At 40.8% G+C, this 24,083-nt stretch overlaps 1 protein-coding gene across 11 annotated transcripts in view; it reads right to left on the bottom strand.

The window, feature by feature from the left end:
- Window positions 1-24,083, bottom strand: part of NFIX (nuclear factor I X) — a 318,328-nt gene that overhangs the window by 170,312 nt on the left and 123,933 nt on the right. For 10 of the 11 annotated variants that reach the window (XM_089487378.1, XM_089487376.1, XM_089487388.1 and 7 more), the window contains one exon: window positions 20,106-20,637. In XM_089487378.1, the coding sequence (XP_089343504.1) occupies window positions 20,106-20,637 (532 nt within the window). Of the gene's footprint in view, window positions 1-20,105; window positions 20,638-21,169; window positions 21,960-24,083 lie in introns of those variants that run through there. The other variant, XM_089487396.1, reaches the window with a different exon arrangement.

The raw sequence follows: 24,083 nt of genomic DNA, 5'->3' as shown, positions 1-24,083 counted from the left end.
GCAAGGGCAGGATTCTTATTTGCTGGGGAATGTTCTCATCCACACTCCATAGCTATACTCTTGATGATGCCATAGATTACCTTTGGGATTTTATGCATGTCTGAAGATGCACATCTTATTTGTTTAATCATCATGTTTTTTCTCTTCAAAATTCACAAGGGTTGCCATGCTCAGTTGTACCAGTATTATGCAGTAGGGCAGAAGGGGGAAAACACATAAGATCACATTTGAATCCACCATCATCACCAAGTCCTTCCATTTACTTTTCTAATTCCTAATGAACTTAATCTTTCTCTCTGGACATTATCAGACAAAGGAAATTGAAAGTATAATCCAATGGCAATCTGAACGCAATCATGGGATTTAACGTTATTGCGTGATAGACTACCACATGCAATTTCAGGCAATGGGAAGTCAGTCCGAACGCAATCATGGGGTTTCACGTTATTGCCTAAGAGGTGATCACACGCAATTTTGGGCAATGGCAAGCTATTTTCGGGGAATGGGAAATCAGTTCAAACGCAATTTGAATTCACGTAAATTCGCTGAACTAGAGAATTCACATGAATGCGTTCTGGCCCCACTTTCTTTTCATTAGAAATAAGAGAAATTCCTCCTCTGCTCCTTAGACGACATGTTTACAACATTTTCCTTCAAAGGTAAGAGAGCCATTGAAAGGTTAAAACCAAATCTTCATTAAAAAAAAATAGAGAGAACATTCTATCCCAGCCTTAGCTATGGCTCTTCCTTTGCATTCCAAATTATGTCTTGTGTGTTCATTATTTACTAGAATTTATTAGAAACAGAAGTAAAAACACCCCTGCCACACCCCGCAATTTCTGCTCCTCTGTCTTCAACTCTTGTTGTCATTCACTATATCATTTATTTACTTCTCCTATTCCTATCCTTGGATGTACTTAAAATTTGTATTAGTTCAACTCAGATGCTGAACAATGATACACATAAAGGAATGGCTAGATAAAAAGTTATGGATGCAAAGAAATCTCATATTTTTACACCTCTTTCCTCAGAATCTAATCCTGCTTTATGCATGATTTGTTCAGCATACAAGTAAAATAGGGCGATAAAATGCAGCCTTGCCTAGCCACCTTGCTAACTGGAAACTATACAATTTCTCTGTATTCTGTCTAACAGTAGCCTGTTGTCTTGAATACAGGTTACACATCAGGATAATTAAATGTTGTGGCACACCCATTTCTTTAAGAGCAAACCATAAGTTTTCATGATCTATACAATCAAAGGCTTTCCTATAATCTATATAATACATGGACTGATTTTCTTTTGAAATTCCTTCGTGCACTCTATCCAACGTATGTTCGTAATATGATCCTTAGTGTCCCTTCCCTTTCTGAATCCATCTTGGACTTCTGGTATTTCTTGGTTCATATATGTTAAAAGTCTTTGTTGTAGAATCTTGAGCATCATTTTGCTTCCCTGGGAGATTAATGCAATTGTTACTGCAATCCCTAGTGTCCCCTTTTTGGGGATTGGAATGTATACTGAGTGTTTCCAATCTGTGGGCCATTGTTTTGTTTTCCTTATTTGACAGGTTTTAGTTTGAACTAGAGTAGATTCTGTCTCTTTAGATACAGGACATATATATAGCAATCTACTGTTCCAGCAACACACGTATACACATTTATCTGTCTGTTATAAATAGTTTGCATAAGGTGCTATTTCTATGAAGGCAGCCTTCTGGGTTTATTGAAAGAAAGCTAAAATTATCCGTGCCATCTATTTAGCCATTGACTGGTCTGGATAGATGTTAAAATAAAGTGATTGAAATAAATATTATGATTTAGAGAAACAGCACAGATAGTAAATCTGGCAATAAATATTGGAACCAAAATTTACAGCACAGAAAATTTCTTTATTATTGTTCCCAAGCACCACATCCAAAGCTGAGCATAGAAACAATAGGCAACCTTGATTTTAATAGGCTTTATTACTTCTCACAGTTCCCAATGTATTTTTCTTGCAGATCCAAAACTGGAATAACAAAATGGTTTTAAGATTCTGTATGTAATATACGTGATCTTTTTTGGAACCTGGATGTGTATATATTAATTGTATGTTTACTTGATAGTTATTAATTATTCTAAGTTGCAAGTTGAAAGAATCAGCTCTCCTGAATACCTTTCCAGCATTTTATAATAAAAAGATATCTCTCACTTGATATACTAGATAGTATTTTCCTGAGTAAAATCAGAAAACTTTCTTGTGTATCAACATTCTCTGTTTTATGGAGCAGAGATGGATACACTTTTCTCACTCATAAAAATGGATGCATGTGTTTAAACGGACTAAGAACTACAGAATCGTGGAACCAGAAGAATCCCAAAGTCATCAGATCCCAGCCTCAACTAGCTCTATCATCACTTTCCCACACTTAATCCAGACCGCATTGTTCTACAGACAGCAGGAGAGAATATGCTTTAATCCATCAAGTGCCTGGAAAGCTGATATCTCCACATGATGGAGCCTCCTTTCTGTATCACTTCTCTGTTTGACCTAGGGAGACATTCCTTCATAGCTGAAAAATATTTATAGCCAGCAGATTCTGCTTGTGAAGCAAAATTCAACTGATAGCCATAATTCATTTTTCACAGCACTCCAGACACGAGTATTTGCTGCAGTAAACATGTAGGGCATGAAGGAGAGAGAGAAAAAGAAGCTCACCTCCCACAATTCTGAGATGTCCAGGGCACATTTAATGTATGTCAGTGAGACACTGGACTTTAAACAAGAACATCTACAATATTATTGTGAGGGCGCTTTGTAAAAAGGAAAGGGCTCTTCAAAGGTGACTGTAGTCAAAATTGGAGAGGTCGGGCATTTGCAAGGACTTTGCCCCTTTCCCACCCACTGTGTTCCTACTCCACAGTCTCAGATGCAACTCTCCCCTCTCATATTCCAGATGCGCATTGGGAAGGACACAAGAGATGCCCTGCAGTTTCTCCAGTTCTGATCATTATTCGAGAAACAGCTTGTCCTATTTAAAAAAGGACACCAGAAAAAAATTAAGCAGGTCTATATTTAACATTCAGTTTGGCTTCACACTTCATGGGTTCCCTGCCAGGAGACCCCCCCTAGTATATCTCTGGGTCAGCTTGTAAAGAGTTAGGAAGCCCTTTGTGTCTTCAGTACACCTATTGGGGTGGGGCACAATTCCTTGATAAAGCCTTTCTCTGAAACGTATCAAAACTATTCTTCTAATTATTATGAGTCTCCTCCGGAGGAGTGAAACAGCATCAAACAAACAAACAAAAAGGAAATGAAACAGGAAGTTATCAGGATGAAATAAATGATGGTGTAGAGCAGTGGTTCCCAAACTTTGGTTCTCCAGATTTTTTGGACTTCAACTCCCAGAATTCCCGACAGTTGATTAAGCTGGCTGAGGCTTTTGGGAGTTGAAGTCCCCCAAACCTAGGGGACCAAAGTTTGGGAACCACTGGCGTACAGCATGCCTGATCTACACCACAATCCTGTCTAAAACTAAAAGTCAACAATCTTGTCTAAAACTAAAAGTCAAACAAACAAGCTTTTAAGACAGAAACTAATTGGCTGATCCACTTGTTTTCCAAAGGTCTCTTGCTCAAATCTACAACAATTATTTTTATGCTAGCACCAAAAACCTCCCTCTTCCATATTCACACTGTTTCTTCTCCCATAGCAGAAAGAACAAATGCTCATTGATTACCAAATTATGAACGGAAGGTACAGCTCCACTGCACCTATGATGCATTCTTCACAGAAACCACCCCATGAAATAATAACTAGTGTGACTATCACAGGGGTATTAGTTATTCCAGTCCTAGGACATCACCCTTTCCTGGTGATGGAAGGTGACTGCAAACCAGGTAGGTGAGTGTGTGTGCATGCATGCATGCGCGTTTTAAAGAAATTGCATTATTTTAACAAGCATAAGAGGATTTCAATTTTTTTCCAAGCTCTATGCAAAACAGCCGTCTAGAAGTGAGCAGCCAAGTCAAAACTTATTTTCCTCCTGTAACAGTGCCAAGATTTCAAGGGGGTGGGGAGCAGAGAGAGAATTCATATACTTGGGAAGTCTTTTTGGAATTTGGATTCCAAAGATGAGTTTACTGAAGCAGTAATTCCATGGCAGTTGCTTTTCAGCAGGAACCACAAACTGGTGACACTAGCTTTTCAAATTCCTTCTGCTTTTCATTCGAGATATCCAATGCCAAAAGGTGTGTGTGTGTGTGTGTGTGTGTGTGTGTGTATACTGTACATGGATCAAAAAGATAGTTTTTAAATTGAGCCGCCTGCTTAATCTATCCACCCAAATACCAAATCTCAATAGTCTGCTACAGTTCAATGGACCTTGATATGGATAGGGAAAAGAATAAATTTCACATAATTCTTCCACCTAAATGACTTTATTTCAAGTTTAAAATAAAAAGTGGTATCCTATCCACTATGGTTTGCTGCTCTATCACATCTTCTGACTGCACTGAAACAGAAGACCACTCCTATTCTGACACATCAGTGGTGTCTTTGGATGCATATTTTTAAAGCTACAAGACATACTGCAGCAGACAATTTTCGCTTTTGTGTAGCAACCACATACAACTTTTAACCTGGAAGTCAAAAGTATAGATCAGTTATTTTCATTTTGGGAGACCCAGAACAATCTGTATATAGTTAGGACCTATAAAGCTCTGTACCTTATTCTCCTAGGAAAGATTGCCCATGTTCTGAGGTCTTCAGTGGAGACTATTCTTTCCATCAATAGTGTCCCCACCCCTGGTGTCACCCAGTGCAGAGGGGCTGCTGGGGGCAGCAGAGGCTGCGGCAGTGGAGGTTTCCTCGCGAGGAAGCCATCCCTGCCAAACCAGGAGATGTGTGCTCGGCTCGCTCTTTCACGGAAGCAGTAGAGGTCTCTTTGTGAGTAGAGGTCTCTCACTGCTCTCCTTCCCATCACCCCCCAGCTATACCTGATAGAAACACTGGAACAAGCCTTCTCAATGGCTGTTCCTAGCCTCTGGAACTTCCTACTTAGGCCTTTATCACACCAGGTTCACAAAGTGCCACAATCATATTAGTCTAGGAAATGCAAATATACTGGGTTGGAAAAAATCATTATTGCTCAGCTCTTCTAAATTGTCATGGTACTTTTTTGTGGTTTTTTCAGGGTATGAGGCCATGTTCACATACCTGACATTTCACCAGCATCTGTGGCTGGCATCTTCAGAGATGAAGATAGCAGCCACAGATGCTGGCGAAACGTCAGGAATAAACTCTTATAGAACATGGCCACATAGTCCGAAAAACCCACAAAAAAACTATGGATGTCAGTCATGAAAGCCTTCCAACTTCACATTGTCATGGTATTGCTTCTGTCCTAGCCTCTGCCTTACACATGGCAGTCTTTGTAGCCCAGCCTCCCTGCTCTAATCATTTTCCAGCATACCTTTTGGATTGCATTTATTTATATTTTTAGTCCAATTGCATGATTGTTGCAGTCCATTACATACAGTTGGCCCTGTATGGATGGTTTGTCCATGGATCAACCATCTATAGCTTGAAAATATTTTAAAAATACATAAATTCCTGAATGCAAACACTGATTTTGCCATTTTATATAAGGGATGCCATTGTACTATGCCATTGTATTTAATGGGACTTGAGCATCCACCGATTTTGATATCCACAGAGAGTCCTGTAACCAAACCCCAGTGGATACCAAGGGCTCGCTGAAAAAATAGGCAAACAAAAGAAAAGAAATTGGGAGTGGTGGTGGCTTGTTGGGTAAAAACAAGGAGAAAAGAGAAGCGGGGAGAGGAACAGAATCATGCTTCCTGAGACTGCTGGCATATTGGAACTGCTTCAGGAGGAACTTACCACAGGTGTGTCAACAGTGGAAAAGCAGAGGGATTGGGAGCCATTGATGGGTTTTGCCCATCAATGAGAAGGAGTGCTCCGGCAATGGATGGATTGTAAACCAGCTAATGGGCAGAGGCAGCATTGTGTGGTAAGGTATACCCACAGATTCTACTATCTTTCACCTTTCACAAGCCTCATGTGTTACAGCCCTTGGAAAGGTTCATCTGGCACCCTCCTTTCTATCCTGCCATAAGCAAGCACACTTGTCATTCTTTCAGTAGGCCTTTGAAAATTGATTATTTATAGGGAAAGAGTCTTAGTAGTGTGCTGTATTGCCTGCCTTTGTTTTGTTTCTTTTTAAATAGGTTTGTGTTTAAATTACTTCTACTCCTAATGATTATTAGTTTCATTATATTTTAACTTTTGTATGATATGACCATTTAGAATTTTAGATGTATCTGTAATGTATTTGTATTTGTAATGCACCTTGAGTCCCAGGGCTGGGGAAAAGATGGCTATAAATAAATATGAATATATTGTTGCTGTTGTTGTTGTTTAGCCAGCATGTAGTGTATTGGACTACAACTTTGGAGACAAGGGTTTGATCCCCTGTTTGGTCATGGAAACCCATTGGGCGACCTGGGGCAAGTCGCACACTCTCAGCCCCAGAAAACCCCATGATAGGGTCACCTTAGGGTTGCCATAAAAGGTACACAATAAGAACACTGATTTATAGTAAAAATTTCATTCTAGATCTTAATCACAACTAACTATTGAAAAGCGAAACAAAGTAAGAAATTGATATGGAGACAAGAGTTTTCTTCCCCTTTGAGCTCAAGTAAAAGGTTTATAGGCCTTGTTTGTGTATAGACAATATATTCTGGACAAGAAACATTTTCTGGGAAATTATCAATGCACAGAACATTTACAAATACCTCAGTTTCAATCATGGATATGTCTCCATCACAATACAGGCAGGCCTGCTATGGCTCTCTCCATCAAGATTTTCTTGGGAATTAAGGGAATGTATAAACAGCCTACTTTTCCGGTAGATTGGTAACCAATCTTGAAATTGGTTGAAAACTAGTTGTATGTGCAAGCATTAAGACCAATAAACTCCTTTGTATGGTCATATCAACATGAAGGGATACAATGCATTTGTTGTGGTGTGCCCAAGTGATTTCTGACTTATGGCGACCCTAAGGCAAATCTATCACTGTGTTTTCTTGGCAAAGTTTGTTCAGAATGGGTTTGCTTTTGCCTTCCTCTGAGGCTGAAAGAGTATACCTGGCCCAAGGCCATACTGTGGGTTTCAATGGCTGAGTGGGAATTTCAACCTTAGTCTCTAGAGTCATAGCCCTATGCTCAAACCACTACGCCATGCTGATTTTCTATACAATGCCTCAAAGGTAAAGGTAAAAGTTTCCTCTTTGACATGGTTGTCAAGTCATGTCCAACTGTTGGGGGCAGTTCTCATCTCCATTACTAAGCCAAAGAAGCAGTGTTGTCAAAGACGAGTCTGTGATCATGTGGCCAGCATGACTGCACAGAACACTGTTACCTTCCTACCAAAGTGGTACCTATTTATCTACTTGCACTTTAACGTGCTGTCAAACTGCTAGGTTGGCAGAAGCTGGGGCTAGTGACGGGAGCTCACTCCATCCAATAGTGCTTGGGCATTGAACTGTTGACCTGCCGATCTTGAATATAATGCATCACTTATATCTAATTTCTGGGTTTTACTCAGTTCTTCAGTGAAAAGCAGAAGCGGTACAATTCATCCTGCAACCATAGCGAACTGGCCTGGATAGTTCATATATTATTATTATTACATTATTACACCTCATATAAGACAAGTTTTATTAATAAAACCCAATCATTCATCAGTCCCAGAGTTAGGCCCCTCACACTACTCCACTGGCTCTTGGCAGAAGTGTAAAGAGACAACACAGGATGTTAGAAGAGTACTCCTGTCTAGTCTAACCACTGTCAAACATCTACCAAGAAATATATTTGGTAATTTCATGGTTTGCTACTGTTTTATATGAAGCTATTTCATTCCACGTCAAAACTCTTAGACAAAACAAATATATCCCTAATTATAGGTTTTTGTGGGTTTTTTGGGCTCTGTGGCCATGTTCTAGAAGAGTTTATTCCTGACGTTTCACCAGCATCTGTGGCTGGCATCTTCACAGATGCAGGCAAAACATCAGGAATAAACTCTTATAGAACATGGACACATAGCTTGAAAATCCCACAAAAAACTATGAATGCTGGCCATGAAAGCCTTCGACTTCATATATCCCTAATTAGTTATGGCTCTCTAAGCAATCTGGTTGAAGAGCAACAGGATGTGTAGTTTAACACATTTGGAAGGTCAAACTGACCCTAATACTTGAGAGCTTTCAAACTGTTAATACCAGGGACTGAACCTGAAACCTTGTGCTTGTAAAAATGGTGGTCAACCCATATGCTATTTTTAAGGCAACTGGAAACTCACTAAAGTCTCAGAGAAGATCAGAAGGTTAATGAGAGCTGACCATGTTATGAGTCAGCAGTGTCACTTAAAAATTGGGGGAGAGGATGCAGACATGTTTTACTGTAACAGGACAAGTGCATGTGGATGATAGGGGATGTTGAACCCACTTCCCTCCTACATCTTATCTCCTGACATTGGACTTGTTCCAGGCATTATTCTGTATACTAGATGCAATGTCAACTAGGACAGGGAAAAGTGAGATGGAGCACCATGATCAAGTGAAGTAAGTAAGGCATGGGAGGAGGGAAAGTTCAGTGCCTTTCTTCAGTGTGTCCCTTTGACTCTTAAAGTCAGAGGTACCCTGACTTCCATTTCATCTGTGAATAGAGTGGGCATATGAAAAGAAACAGGCCTGCCACTGTCATATCTACTTTGGTTCTAAGGCCCTTCCACACTATATAACTGCAGCAATACGATTCCACTTTAATTCCCAAGGCTGCATCCTATGGAATCTTGAGATGTGTAGCTTGGTGAGATACTAGAACTCTCCAGATAAGAATTCTAAATACCTCTCTTTAAACAGCAAATCCCAGGCTTCCATGGGATGGAATGATGACAATGAAAGGGAAATCATAAATAATAAATAACAAAATAAAATAGTGTAGTGTCAGTCTTAAATCCTGGCTAATCTAAAACCACAAGGCAGGCAGATATTTGTGCCACTATAGCCAATGTTATCATGTCTTCCCAACATACCTTGGCAGATGCCATCACAAACATTTGCATTTGTGAAGGCGGCTGTGCACACTTAAGTACCACCACAATAATCACAGTTAGTTTTCCCTTCCTCCCATATTATTATGCCTATCCAATATGTGAGTGTGTTGAATGCCTTCAAGCCATTTCTGACTTGTGGCGACCCTAATGTCGCCATCATGAGGTTTTCTTGGCAAGATTTGTTCAGAGGAGTTTGCCATGGCCAACCTCTGAGGATGAGAGTGTGTGACCTGCTCAAAGTCACCCCATGGGCTTACATGGCTGAGCCAGAATTCAAACTCTGCTCTCCAGTCTGATACTCAAGCCACTACACCACTCTGGCTCTCTGATGTAATCTAATGTTATCCAACATGGGAATTCAATGCTACCTCAGAAATAAACAGTTTGGTCTTAGGGGACCATGGTAGCTCTTGAATAAGAGACCCACTATGTTAGCTTTCAAATCAGAAGAGTCCATACCAAGTTGAACTCCAATAGCAATAGCAGATTTATTTACATACCGCTTCATCTCACATTAAGCAACTCCAGTATTATGCTCATCTTCAATTTCCATAGATTTCAAAAGGGCTGGTTTTAAATATTTCAGAAGGAACTCTTAACTATCCTGGATCCTTAAGTAAATAAATGATACCTATTGCCATTTTAAGACAAATAGACAGCTAAGTAAAGCATCTAATTAATTAACTCATTTTACAAATTGCATTGTTAGCTTGGTTTCTGTCATTTAGGTTCCCACCCTTCCTTCCTAACCCCCAAATTGCAGATTTCAGATTGATGTATTCTAAACTAGGAAGACATTAGAGGGGTGGAGCAGCTGCTGTCATCCTCGTACCCCTAAGCCACACAACCCACAAAGGCAGTAATAACTGCTCCCTTTCCGAAAACCATTCTCCTCTTCCCTTTGACCTGCCCGGGAGACCAGGAAAAAGCAGAGGCCATGAGATACAGCCTGTATGATGTTTGTAAATCATCCTGTGTGTCAACCCTGGATGAGCCTGGAGAGGCAAGGAGGAAGCAGCCAGGGATGAAACAGTAACTCCCTGACCCCACATCCCTCCTCCTCCTCAACCCGAAAGGACCCGATTCCACCCCATGGAGGAAGGGAGAAAACTAGGTTTCTAAATGGGAGGCCCCATCATCTCCTCTTGCTACACTGGCTCTGCTGAGCTGACTTCACACACAGTCAGCCACCCCACCCCTCTACCACTGCCTTGGAAAATGAAAGCAAACAAGAACTAAAATAAGGCTTTTGTGGCGTTGTGTTGACACTGCTGGGTCCAGTGAAAGGATCTTTCAAATCGGACACCTAAGTGGAGAAACAAGTGAAAACTCACTGGGCGGCAGGCTCTGACAGTTTACATACCAGATGTCAGATTTTTTCCCCTCCTTCCCTCATATTTGACCCTGCCTGGTGCTGTAGCTTTCAAGTAACTCCTAAATTGCAGCACAATTCAGTGGAAAGGTAGAAGAAAGCCAATCCACCGTGGATTGTGCTTCATACCAAATCGTATATCAGAAATATGATTTACTCACTGAATGCCATATACATTAGGTTTCTCAGTGCTGATACTGACCCACTAAGGATCACATTGCAAACATACATTAGTTAATGGAGTGCACCAGGGATTCCAGATGAAAATCTGCATGGGCTTTATTGACTACAGCAAAACCTTTGAGTGGATAGATCACAAAAAGCTATGGCTTGCATTTAAAGGAATGGGAGTGCCACAACATCTGATTGTCTAATGCGTAACCTGTACTCTGCTGTCAGAACAGAATACAGAGAAACAGAATGGTTCCCAATTGGCAAAGGGGTCAGGCAAGGCTGCATACAATCACCATATTTATTCAACCTATATGCAGAAAATATCATGCACAGAGCAGGCTTAGACTCAGAGGCAGGAGGAGTGAAGTTAGGAGGAAGGAACATTAACAACCTAAGATACCCAGACGATAAAATACTACTAGCGGAAACAAAGAAGGACCTGGAGCAATTACTGAAGATGTTCAAGGAGGAAAATGCCAAAGCTGGATCAATGTTGAACATTAAAAAAACAAAAATAATGACCATGGAAAGTCTATAATATATTATAATAATTCATCCTAGACAAAAAGAAAATTGAAATAATCAAAGCGTTCTCATAATTCAAATATTGATCAGAACAGAGACTGCAGCCAAGATATCAGAAGAAGACTAGGATTCAGAAGTGCAGTTATGAAAGAAGTGGCCAAGATCACAAAGTGGAAAGACATAACTCTGAACGCTAAAAGTGAGGATCATCCAAGCCATTGTATTCCCTATCACTGGATCGACTTGGAAGTTTATCGCACTGGCCCTAAAACGGGCCCAGTGCGTTCTAAACGTGTGTGCGCACACACACGGAACGGGATGACGCCCAGAACCCCATTTTATTGCATGCTGGAATGCCACCTTTGCCGTCGGGTGTTCCAGTTGTGTCCCCGTTCCATCCCAGAGGACGCCATTTCTGGGGATGCTTAGAAACAGTTCCCAGAAATGGCACCCTCTGGGACGGAACAGGAACGCAACTGGAATGCCCGGCAGCAAAGGCGCTGTTCCAGCGTGCGATAAAATGGGGTTCTTGGCCCCATCCCGTTCCATGTGCACCCGCGTGCATGCATGTTTAGAACGCACTGGGCCCGTTTTAGGGCCAGTGTGATAAACCTCTATATTTAACCTCCCCTTAAAAAAACTAAACACATTACAATTTAAAATCAATTGTTAAAATATTGATAATAACAACAATCAACTGAGAAATAGTAGAATGATACTTAGGGTGGGGAGAATACATTAGCCGATTGTTCTATTCAGGGAAGGCCTGCCGGAAGAGATCCGTCTTAACAGCTTTGTTAAAGAAATAATGGGCCCAAACAGATAAGCCAAAATAAAGCTGCTTTGAGTCACTTTGGATGTATGCTGTTTAAATGACACACATTTTAAGAGGCCAGAAGCTGTGCCAAAACTGTGCTCCAGTCCTTAGGACTGGAGCATGGCTTTAGCGTGGCTTCTGGCCTCTTAGGATGCATACATCATCTAAACAGTGTATTTCCAAAGTGACCTGAAGCAGCTTTATTTTGGCCTGTCTGTTCGGGCCTTAAGGTGACCAATTATGTGGAAGAAGAGAGTATTATTCTTGAGAAAGAGGAGTACCATTCCTTGTATGTTTAGTGTGAAGGTCAGGAGATGGATGTGCTGACTCTATGAAATGGGTCACTTCACACATGTCATTTAAAGCACTTCCAAGCTTCTCCTCCACCAATGGCAAGCTTCCACTAAGACACAATTCACTTTTAAAGATTACTCATCCGGCCATCCATCCATCCGACTGATGGTCATGCAGGAAAATGGATTTACCAACAAAATTAAAATTAGTATAATTTTTGTGCTCCCTGTAAATAGAGGAATTATATCCACAGTGTATGTGGGTGTCTTCTTCCCTCTGTTGTTAGTACCTTGGATTCAGCCAATCAGGTCTCATACATTTGATACAGTGTTTAGGAGGGCAAATATATTTTTCTTGACCCACCACTCTGAAAAGAGCAATCTTCAGTGCAAGAAATTAAAATAAAGACATGAATAGCCAGGAGATTTCCTGATCTTCTCTGCAGGGTGTATAAAGATCATCAGTGGCGACATCTTGTGCCTGGTGCCCATCAAAACCAACAGGATAGAAGTTCACAAGCCTCAACCTGGTAGAAAACAAAATCCCTGGGAGGAGGCATACAAGCTGCAGCATTTTCAGGAACTGGCACCCAGGAGAGCAGGTGGGGCAGAGAGAAAAAATGTGCCCAGAGCAGGAAGGATGGGAAAGCTGCCCAAGTAATTTTGCTGATCTTTCTTCTTTTGCCTGCCGTAGGAAAGGAAAGTGACTTCTTGCACCTGAGGAACTCCTGGCAAATAACTTACCATGGGTGAATGTTTTTAAAACCAAATTAAGAATATACGTTCTCCTGACTCTAATTCTAAATAACACATTACCCAATGATTTCAAAAGGGATCAGGAAGACTGATAGTCCGTCAGCACCTTTACAGGCTTGGGAAGAGAGCCAACATCACAGTCAGAAATTATGAGTCCCAACACATTCACCCGAGTTTTCTCTACTGATGCTGGTAAAAAAAAAGCCAAGGCACCACACCCTTCAGCAGACCTACTTCAACACTTACATTCCTCCTTTCACTCAGGAACCCATATCCCATCCACAACTTAATCCAGGAGTCTGTCATTCACCACCCTGTTACTGCTTCAAACACCTATCTACTTATGGCTTCAAGCACCTATCACACTTGTGTACAGTCAGATGTACATCAACAATGCCCACCATTGAAGAATATTTCCCTTCGAGATGAAAATTGGTTAGACCAGAATTTGTTCACAAACCAAACAGTAGTCTGGCTCCTCTAATCTCCAGTTATGGTGTAAGGCTTTTCAGCACTGGCCCATTGCTCAAACAAGTGTAAAAGGAAAGCCACTCCTATCACTGTTCAGAAATTGTTATTTTTTGTACATTTCAGGAAAAACTATCCAAAACACCATCTTATTGAAGGTGAGGAAGGTGAGACATTCACATCTTTCACAAGACACATGAATATTGGCCAACAGCACCCAGATTACACCTTGCTCAACAAAGCAATACTGTACTATGGCAACCCAAATTACACATAAAAAAGGCCGGAGTTCTACCTACTTAAACTTGCTGAACTAACTTGCAAAAGCTAAAATACAGTATGAAGCCCCTTTAATAATAAAAGGCCTCGAGTACCCTTCCCATTTGAAGAAACTGATTACTGAGAGCAGATACCACACACCTGGTGCAGCGTAGCCAACGGTTTATGTCCTACGTTAACTGGAAATGTGGAGACTCATAATCTGACAAATGTTGGAACACTAAATTGAATGTGTCACTTCTACAGTCTCAGCATTACAAGACAATATGTAACTACTTCTTACACCATGACATAGTAACTAAACCATGACGTATTAACTAGACCTATTGTTCTACTGAATTTGTAAAGCACGACAGAAATGACCCAAACAAATAATGAATTTTTAAGTAACAGAGTCTAAGGGACAAAAGCCATAGGGCAAATGACAAGCACATGTTATGATGTTCACGCTTCATACTAAGCACTGCAAGCTGTTAATTCTCTTTTGCACTCAAGAATCACTTCATAATCTCAATGCATGTGAGAGCAAATAGACAGAAGCTTTTACTGTTGTTGTTTTTTTTGGTGGGAAGACCTGCTATATTCACAATACAGAAAAATCATAATATAAAAATAAATATGACAGAATAAATTAAGGCCAGAGTACAACAGAAACAATAAGATACAGGACTGCTAGTATTACTGGGAAAAGCTGACAATACAGAAATCCTACCTGTTTGCAAAGCATGACTCTACCAATGACAGATACCTTGGTTCTTTTACAGTCCTGGACATTCAGGAAGTAAACCATAAGGAATGTTTCTAAGATGGCATTATCATGGATGGTAGTTCTTTGCTATTATCAGATTTTATTTTATTTTAAAGAAACAAACACTTATCAAGACCCTTTCAACTACAGTTTGCTTTTAAAGATCATCTAGAATTCCTGTTATTTGCCTTTGAGTTATACAAACGTTAAAGCTGAAAAGATAGCTTTTCACAAAGTTGTATATCTGTTATTCACAGCTCTCTCTGTGTGTGTGTGTGTGTGTGTAAGAGAGAGAGCTCCCAGTAGTGGGGTTCAGATCAAACTGATTCCCCCCAGAACAAGGCTCCCTATGGCAAGAGACAAGAGAATCTACTGATCTGACTGCCATGAGCACCCACACAATCACCTCTGTGCTTAGGAATGCTTTGGGGATAGTTTTAAAGGGTGATATAGGTTTTGGTTCAGTAAGCAGAGTGGGGGACATCCCAACGTACTTTCAAGTAATCTTTTTTAAAGTAGTGCAAAGTTTCCCCTAGAATCTAAATTAAATTAAACAAAAGCAAACCTCATTCAGTTCTAGTAGAGAACAATATTTCACAGTGGAGTTTATCACACGGAGGATGAATTGGTAAAATCCCGTGCAGAAATGGAATTTTAAAATCTAGGTGTTGTTTGTCAGATGTGTTAGTGTGAAAGAGAAATAATGCAAAAACAAAAGTGAAAAGGAGCTGGTTTTGACGACTTCGTGTTGGGGTTATTTTTGTGTTATTTCTCTTTCACGCCAACATCATCTGAAAAACATCCCGCAAATGCAGGTTCTTCCAACTTTATGTTCAGGTTAACCCCAAACGTCTGGAAAACAACCTGCAAATGTGGGTTGTTTTCTGTTTAAATTCAGTTTCTGGACGGGATTCGTCCCGCGTGATAAACTCCACTGGCTGTGCAACTGCAACTAGGAATCGGGAAAGTGACTACACATGGGTTCTCCCACACACCTGACTCCAGGGAATGCTCTGTCTTCACCTAGTCCTCCATTCAGTTTCCCAACCACCAATGCAGGACCAGGCCAAAGAAGGGAGTGTTCACTCCCATTGCCACTTCCGGAATAATCATCTGTACACACTCTAGTGGCCAATCTAGCTTCAGTGCAGGAGGTCTGTGCTAAAGATTTCCCATGGTTTCTTAAGAACTGAACTGCTACACCAGGTCTCCCAGCACTATGAGAGAGAGTTGTATCTCTTCCTCATGCAATTTTCCCCAGTTAAAATTGCCCTTCACTCCTATTGCTATTTCCTCCGGGAAGGGGCGGGTATGCAGAGAGATTTACATAAAGCCTTTTATCCTATCCCCACACAAGCTAAAAACCTGCATTATTTTTACAGCTGAGATGAGACAAACTAAAGACTAGTGATGAAGTTATGACAGTTAGCAATTTTGTCAGGCTGTCATCTACATATTATTCTTCTAAAAATTCCTCACTGCATTTCTTAATGCTGCTGAAGGTATTGCTTATATTGGAAACTGGTTAAGGCAAAAAGGCATTTTATTCAATTATTAATTTTTTTTCTTGTTGTTAAAGTCATAGAGAATGCTGCCACCTTTTAGAGATGAACTTCATGCCATCTTGACAAACACGTTTTCCCACACCCACATCTACCGAAATAATGTACATGCAGATCACTCACAGAAGAAAACCAATGGAAGGAAGAGAAGGAGCAGCCCCTTACCCCATCCTGAGCACGCCAGTTTAAAAATATTTTAAGGTATTTTAAAACATTTCTGTACTGTTCAACAAGTACAATATATCCAAGCACTGTGCAACAATAAAAAAATAGCAATACAAAAATATATCATAACTAAATAAAAATTATATAGCATAATCAGTGGCCAGAAACTAAAAATCATAACATGCACTGTGAGTTATAAAGAATGGGTTGAATAAAAAAAGTTGTCAACATTTGCGTAAACTACCTTAGAATTGGAATGTGCTTTTATTTCTTGGGGGAGACTGTGCCACAGATTGGGTACCACACACACACTCACACAAGACCTATGTACTGATTGTCATTAGATGGACATGTGCAGACATGGCATAAAGTGTCAGATGATGATCACAGCAGATGAGCAGATCTATAAAGGAGAAGGTTTTCTGGCCCCAAGTTATTTAGTTATGGTTAATAGTAGAATCTTAAACCTGGTCTAGCAGTGCGGTCTATAACAACAGTATTGTTGAAATACCACATATATAGCCCCACTTTAACCCCCGTGCATGTGCCACAATCAGTGGATTTATGTCTACATTGGGAATCTGGCTGCAGAAAATAAATGAAAAATAACTTGAGGAGGGAAGTAATGGGCAAAATCAACAGGCAGGTTAGAGATGAGGCAACAAGCACATATGCACACATTGCTTTTTCTCAGCATGCCTCCTGCCTCCAAAATTCCAACATTTGGTTTATCAACAAGCTTGGTTCTTTAAGAAAAAAAACACACCAGAAAACCAGGTATATACATATCTATTTTAAAATGAAACAAATTGTGAAGAAGGTTGGCAATGCTGTTTTTCTCATAACATGTAATCCGGTGCTTAAAATCAACAGCTACTTAGATTACGGCAACTACATTCCCAATTCTGTCTTCTTCTAAGGTTCTGGCTGGAACCTACAGAGGACAAACAAAGCAGCCCAGTGAGGTCAGTGCCATTCAGGATTTATTTAATCTGGACTTTATTTTCAAGGCCCACATGCAAGATGGACTTTCAAACCTGGGTAGACTGCAAAGCTCAGTTGAAGCCGCCTCTCCTAGCGAACCAATTGGTTTTGGCAAAAGCTTCCCCTTTTGTCCTGGTTCTGTAGAAACCTTTGGGTAAATTTAATTTTGTGTCTCACCACATTTTTTCACCCGCTTTGTTACTTTTACCCCTAAATCTGGCATAGAAATCTAAGGGGTTTCTGGTAAAATAAGAATAGAATTGCACGACTGTGGCCTATTACGCAAAGTCTCAGCCTGCAAAAAATAAGCCCATGGCACATCAGGCATAACTCTGCTGAAGTTCAGCTAGCCACTGTTTTCATTGTTTTTCATTTCCAAATGCAGAAATTATAGGAGGCCTTACAAATGAAATGCTATTTTCTGAACAGGAATAGGAAAATTTGGCTTTTGTGACGCATCTTTACCACCACAATGCTAGTGATTTGCTCTCCATTATGACAAAACAGAACAAAACAAAAATTATCTAGGAAATATATTTAGTGTGACTTTGGCCCTTCTCTCTCATCTGTGGACCCTTTGCGCTGGCCTCTGCTTCCTTGCTATTTTTTTCAATCTGGCAACAAACCTGTTGTTAAATCCTTACATGTTCAAAATAAAGTACTGCTAGGCCTAAAGGAAGGCTTAGGTCTAAGTAGATAGCTTCACAAACATATATAACTAGGAGGAGCAGGAGAGATATGGCCTTTATGATCCCACTGTGTGCATGTGAGTATGCATCTGTGGAAGCACATATATAATGTAATGTTCAAGGACCAAAAAACACTTTTAACTTTTCAGTAGCCTTGTTTATCAGCAACAAGAAAAGCTGAATTAATCACTAAAATATATACCGTACTTATGTTATATAACTATACATTATTTACATTTCTATTGTAATTTTATATATATATATATATATATATATATATATATATATATATATATTTTGCTCACTCACCCCATAAATTTACATAGCAATTTGAATGCTTAATCTGGGATTTGACTGATAAGTCATTATGATGTAGACCATATTTTACTGTTGTGAAACAGTTCAAACTACAAATCCATTTGATCACAGTTGGTATGCTGCCTTTTTAGGCACATTATGAGCGTCAGATTAAAAAGAAAATCTAGTAAGCATGCAGATAACACACAAAGAGGTAGGTCCTGTACTTGGTTTTACCTATATGTGCCTATGTATGTAGAAATGTCGCTTAGGTGATATCTGACAAAGTGAAGATGAACTAGAATTTTTATGCACCTGTGCTCTAATTTTGCATGTTTTTGTATGCAATGAGATTCTGTGCCAGGCAGAAGGACAGGAGGGGATTTCTTTGGGTTAAAAATGGATATGTGCTAAATTGTCTGGGAAGGCAACGGAGGTCTAGTTTTGTCTTTACTTTTATACAGCGGGGAGGGGGGGAGAGAAAAAGAACTAGTAGAAGCGGTACAGAGGAACACTGTTCGTTACTTGCCAAGCCGGGAAGTGCCCTGAACTGTGCAGAATAGATGATATGAGTGTGCCAGTAATGCCATCCACAGGCGCTGAGATGAACCTCCTGACATTGTCCAGAGGCTGCTGTACACACACTGGGTGGGCATACTCTAGAAAAGGAGAAAAGACTCCTGACAATATTATTAGACTGAAACTAAAAAATACAAACGGTGTGGGGATATAGGAGGTGATAAGAAGGTAGCCTATTTGATTTAACACAGCAAAGATTTGCAATTAGGAGAGAAAAGGTGCAATTAGTAAGGAAGTGCAGCTAGGAAAGAGGCTGGATTTTGGGGCCTTTGGCTCCTTAAACCAAAAAAGAGGAAAAATAATGAAAATGAAGGGACAAATAGGAGAGTAACAATGGAAGGGAGACGGGGAACATAAATTGGTAGATTCCTTTTAATATAACTCAGTGCAGCAAAAGGTAAACACACAAATCACCCCACTGCCAGCCTGTTCAGATCTCAAAGTCTGCAACAAATTAGGTGTATCTGGGCAAAGGCTAAAAATTAACCAGCATTTTCTGTTTCAACTTAAAAGAAAACAACAAAAAAAAGAGCCTAAAGAAATCTAAAAACAAAACAAAATTAAATAATGGCACGCATACACATACACAGTTGGGATGGGGTGAAAAAATAAGAGACCATGGAAACAAAAGAAAAGGGCTCCAAACCATCTCATTTAATGATCCCTCCCCCTTGAGAAACTTGTTCCTACATGGGGCGGCAGACACTGAAAATTTTATTAGTCCAATGCTGCCATGCACTGCCTAAAAATGTCTGTGGGTGCTCGTCTGTATGTTTGTGGTTTGCAAACCACGGGCACACTGATGTGTTAAATCATGCCAACATTGGGAATTAGGAAGGAGAGGGAAAGAAAACAAAAGCCTCACTTTGAGATGAGTGCTCTCTAATTCCAAATCCTAATAAAACCAATCTTCTTCTCTTTAGTAAAGTGACATTTCCATATTCTCATTCTGTTTCCCTTGCAGGAAATGGGATTTTCTTCACCGTGGGATGTTCCTGCCATCACAGGCAGGACAGAAACAGGAAGTCAAGAAAGGCCATTTGCCCACTGTGACTTTTTCCAAAGAGTGAATAGGATGGGGTCGCCCTAGTATGTTTCTGAAATTAGCAATTTGTTAATTATGGATGAAAGAAACACACAGAGAGAAAACAAGTAATTTGGGTAAAATGCAACCACCCTTAAAGTTTAACACACACAAACACACACAAACACACACAAAATAACCATTAAAAAAATACAACAACCGCAGAGCAGTAACATTTGTCTGACCTACCAGGAGTGTGAACAAAATACGCCAAGTAAAGATCCAGTTCTTTAATTGTGACTCCAATGTGATGTGGCTGGACACAAAGGCCTGGGTTTGAGCACTGCGGCGACTTGTACAGCCGCTCCCCGTCAGTACTTTCAAGAGGGATCCCTTTGAACAAGATGACCATAACTAGGTCCAGCCTCCAAACCTTGTCAGCTTGCCTCAGACAGTCAATCCTGCGGATTTTGCCCTTCTGATCTGGGTTGGAGAGGACGCAACACGGGGCTTTCTTGCCCGTGATGGTCAAGACGAAGTCCTCGCGAAACTCTGGGCGGATGTCCTTGCGTAGCTTGGCCAGCAACCGGGACGCCCATTTCTGCTTGATCTCAGGCTTTTCACCCAGTAATTCATCCTTCACAGCGCGTTCCTCATCCTTTGACATCCGCTTCTCATGCTTCTTAAAGTACTTTCGTTTCCGAGCTTGCAGGTTGAACCATGTGTAGGAAAAGGCACGGACATGAGGAAGGAGAGCTTCAATGAAGGGGTGGAATTCATCCTGAGGAGGACAGGAAGAAAGGGTGCAAAACAAGAGAAAAAGCTCATTAGATAAAGGAAAAAGGGAGAGAGGAGGAAATCATCCTTACCACTGACATTTTTATGATTCCAAAAAACAATTGCAATCTCAGGAAAAATTAATTTGATCAGCAACAAACAAGAGATGAGAGAAAACACATCAAAAGAGAGATGCCAAGCAGTGACATGAAGGAGTGGAGGGTGGGTATTGGGAAAATAATGTCATTTCTGTATCGGCACAGGAACATTTCTTTAAAAATAAGTACAAAACCATGGAAGTAAAATTTGACTTTTTAAAAAAAAGTTATAAAGTTTGTTTGGCAATGTTGGATCAAAGACAAAAGCAATTACGGTCCGCCTTGCCAAACACAATGCCCTGCACAATTTCCATATAATCAAGTCATTTTAGGGAACTAATTTTATTTTAAAAAATAAAATGAAATGAAATAAAATAAAGATTTTCCTACTGCTAAAAGGATCCAAGGTGGGGGGGAGTCAAAAATGGAAATAATTACCATTGCTCTGGCTCATCCCGGCGAAGCTAAGCCCCCGATTCAGAAATTCTGGGCTCAGAATTGCAGAGTGTGGAGTGGGGAGGAGGATATTGGGGCCGTGGGGTGGAAGAGGGAGGAGGGGAGAACAAGGAGAAAAGTAAGAAGGAAGTGCACAGTGCGCAAAAGAGAGAAAAGATGTTTCCTAAATTAGGTGGAAATCAATTGTTGGCTGCATTCGTCACTGCAAACCCTTAACCAACTCTTATTCAATAAGAAGAGCAGAAGAGCCAAAAAGAGACGAAAATTTCAAGAAAGCGAGTTAGGAATGGAAAGATCAGCAAAGGAGAGAAATAAATCAACATCAGCCCGCCTGTGCCACAGAGAAAACATAGGATCAAAAATACCAAAGAACAAAAGAATAATACTGAAGGTGGTGATGGTGGTAATAATAATAATAATAATAATAATAATAATAATAATAATATGGAAGAATGAGGGGGGAATAAAAGGCAGGGAGGGAACAGCAACTGATCAGGAGGGGGAGCTGAGAGGAGGGAAAAGAAGCTCGTTCAGCGTTGGCAAAGATGCAAAGATGCAACTTAGATGTGGTTCCCTCCGCCTGAGAACAGGGGTGATCGCAGGTCTAGGGAAAAGGGACAGACTCCGCTCTGGAATCAGCTGTGATCGGCTGCTGGCAAAACCCAACTGCTGGGGTATGGGGGATTTGGTTGTTGTTGTTTCCCCCCTTTTTTTTCCTTTCCCTTTTTCCTCTTAAACTCTCTTGCTTGCTTGCTTTCTCCTTTCATACTCAGTCCCCAACCATTTGCCTGTGCCAATGCCAGCAGAAAAAAAAAAGAGGGTGAGAGGGAAAGGGGGGGAAGAAGGATCCACCTATTTGGCAAGGAGACACATTGTGGAGCAGCCAATGGCTGCATCAAAGGGAAAGGGAGGTGGAGGGGGGGAGGTTGGCAGAGAAGGAACCAGGGAGGGGGTGGCACAGAGAGAGAGAGAGAGAGAGAGAGAGAGAGAGAGAGAGATTGTGCAGTTAAGAGATTGAAAACAATTTGCCAAATCGACAAGTTCATATCTCACGAAGAAGCCAAGTCCAGCCGCAATGAAATTTTTTATTGGCCGGCAGATTTTGGCAAGGAGGGGACTGGCAAAATATTTTAAACAAATAAATATCCTAGCATCCACCCTTCTATCTCTTAACCCCCCCCCCCCCCCGTGTGCAAAGACGGTCCCACAAGGCCTCAGAAAAAGCAGCTGTTCCATCTTCTCTCTCTGTCTCGTTCTCTCTCTGTTGTCTCTAGACCCTCAACAATTTGTACAAAATGAAACGGAAGGAAAGAAATATTTCCTTCCAGTTAGAACGCTCTCTCTTCTGTGTATGCAGAATTAAGATTTCACTATCCTACTTTTTTTTCTCAATCTAAACAGTACTCATTTCAAGTCTATCTTGCCCCCACATGCAGAAAGGTATTGTTTCTCAAAAGTTCCTGACACAGTCAGTATCTTTTTCTTACAAAGCTGAGGGTTATTGGTCAGAAATATGCATCTCTATGCCTTCTCCCAGTCTTGTACAATTTTCATCCTGAAATTTGCCATTTGTTTCGATTTATAACAATAACACTGGCAGATCGGAATCATTAGTCTCACATCCTACATTGGGACTATTCGCTTCTACCAAAATCCTTAACACTCCCTCATTACTATAAACTTCAAATGACAAAACAAAATGTATTGCAAAGACGTTAACTATTATGAAAGTCGCACAGCACAGAGCAGCTATTTTAAGAACTACCATCTCAACGTTCCCTTCTTTTTTGTTGCCTGGTTATTATTGCTCATGCCACATGCTTTAACCAAAAGGGAATCCAAGAACTCAACTCCGGGAGAAAAATAAAATAAATTGATTTAAAATAAAGGCATAAAGGGGGAGGGAGAATAACAGTATGAGAAAGATAAATGCAACACATAATCCCCAAAAAGGAAAGAGAAAGGGAAATGGGAAAGGGAAATGTTAAAACTGAGGAGTTTTTAAAAAGAGAAAAAGGAAGAAAGGCACCCAGAAAGCTAAAACTAGGGGGGGGGGGGGGGTTACAGCCCTGAGATGCTTTCTCTGCACTTTTCTAACTGCCATCCCCAAATATTTGGGCATCTGAGAAGGCCGTGAAGGGAATAATAGCTGAACAAAGTTGCATTATTAGTCTCCCTTAGCTTGCTTGCTTTCTCTAATCTTGCCTGGCCATGTACAGGGCACATTAGCACTTGCAACCTCCCAGTAGCACACAAAAGAGAGGTTTACTTCAGAGAGGGTGAATTTTACAAGCAAACCAGGGCTCCAGTCTCTCCAAAGAAAAACAAGCTGCATATTTGAACTGGCAAAAGTATCCCTTGCCTAAGAAAGCCCCGTGAAATTCATGGAGTTGCCGTAAGTCGACAGGCAACTGGAAGGCACAGCCATACACATCCTTGCCCTTTTATCCCCATCAGCCTCGGAGTACCTCTAACCTTGACTACACTTGTCTGGCCTCAGCCCTTGACAAGCCAAACGCTCTAGCAAGGGTGGGTGGGGTACACTGTGAAGATGGCATGAAAGACACCAAGCCTTTCCCCGTTGCCCAGTGCCAGCTCCAGGCCATGCTGCCAGATTTCCAGCAACGAAGCAAGCAGCTAAATCAGAGCTCTTGGATTTACATTTGCAAATAGAAAGGTGGAGGCTTCCCCTGCCATCCCTCCTTTGGGGAGCAGTGCAAGGGTGGCTGTTTCCCCTCTCCGCAACCTATCCCCAGACTCACAAATCTGGCACCAGCTAGCCTGAGCCAGGTTAAAAGAAGGATATGGGTTCTCAGCCCTCTTCCTGTTCATAAATATGTTGTCTGCTTGGGAAAAAGGTAGGCCTCCTCACACCTCTCCGTGACCTTAGCGACAA

The sequence above is a fragment of the Sceloporus occidentalis genome, unplaced genomic scaffold (assembly GCF_023333645.1).
Source record: "Sceloporus occidentalis isolate IW3139 unplaced genomic scaffold, rSceOcc1.0.p SCAF_1, whole genome shotgun sequence".
Classification (NCBI taxonomy): Eukaryota; Metazoa; Chordata; class Lepidosauria; order Squamata; family Phrynosomatidae; genus Sceloporus; species Sceloporus occidentalis.
This window is presented reverse-complemented; position numbering and strand designations above follow the sequence as displayed.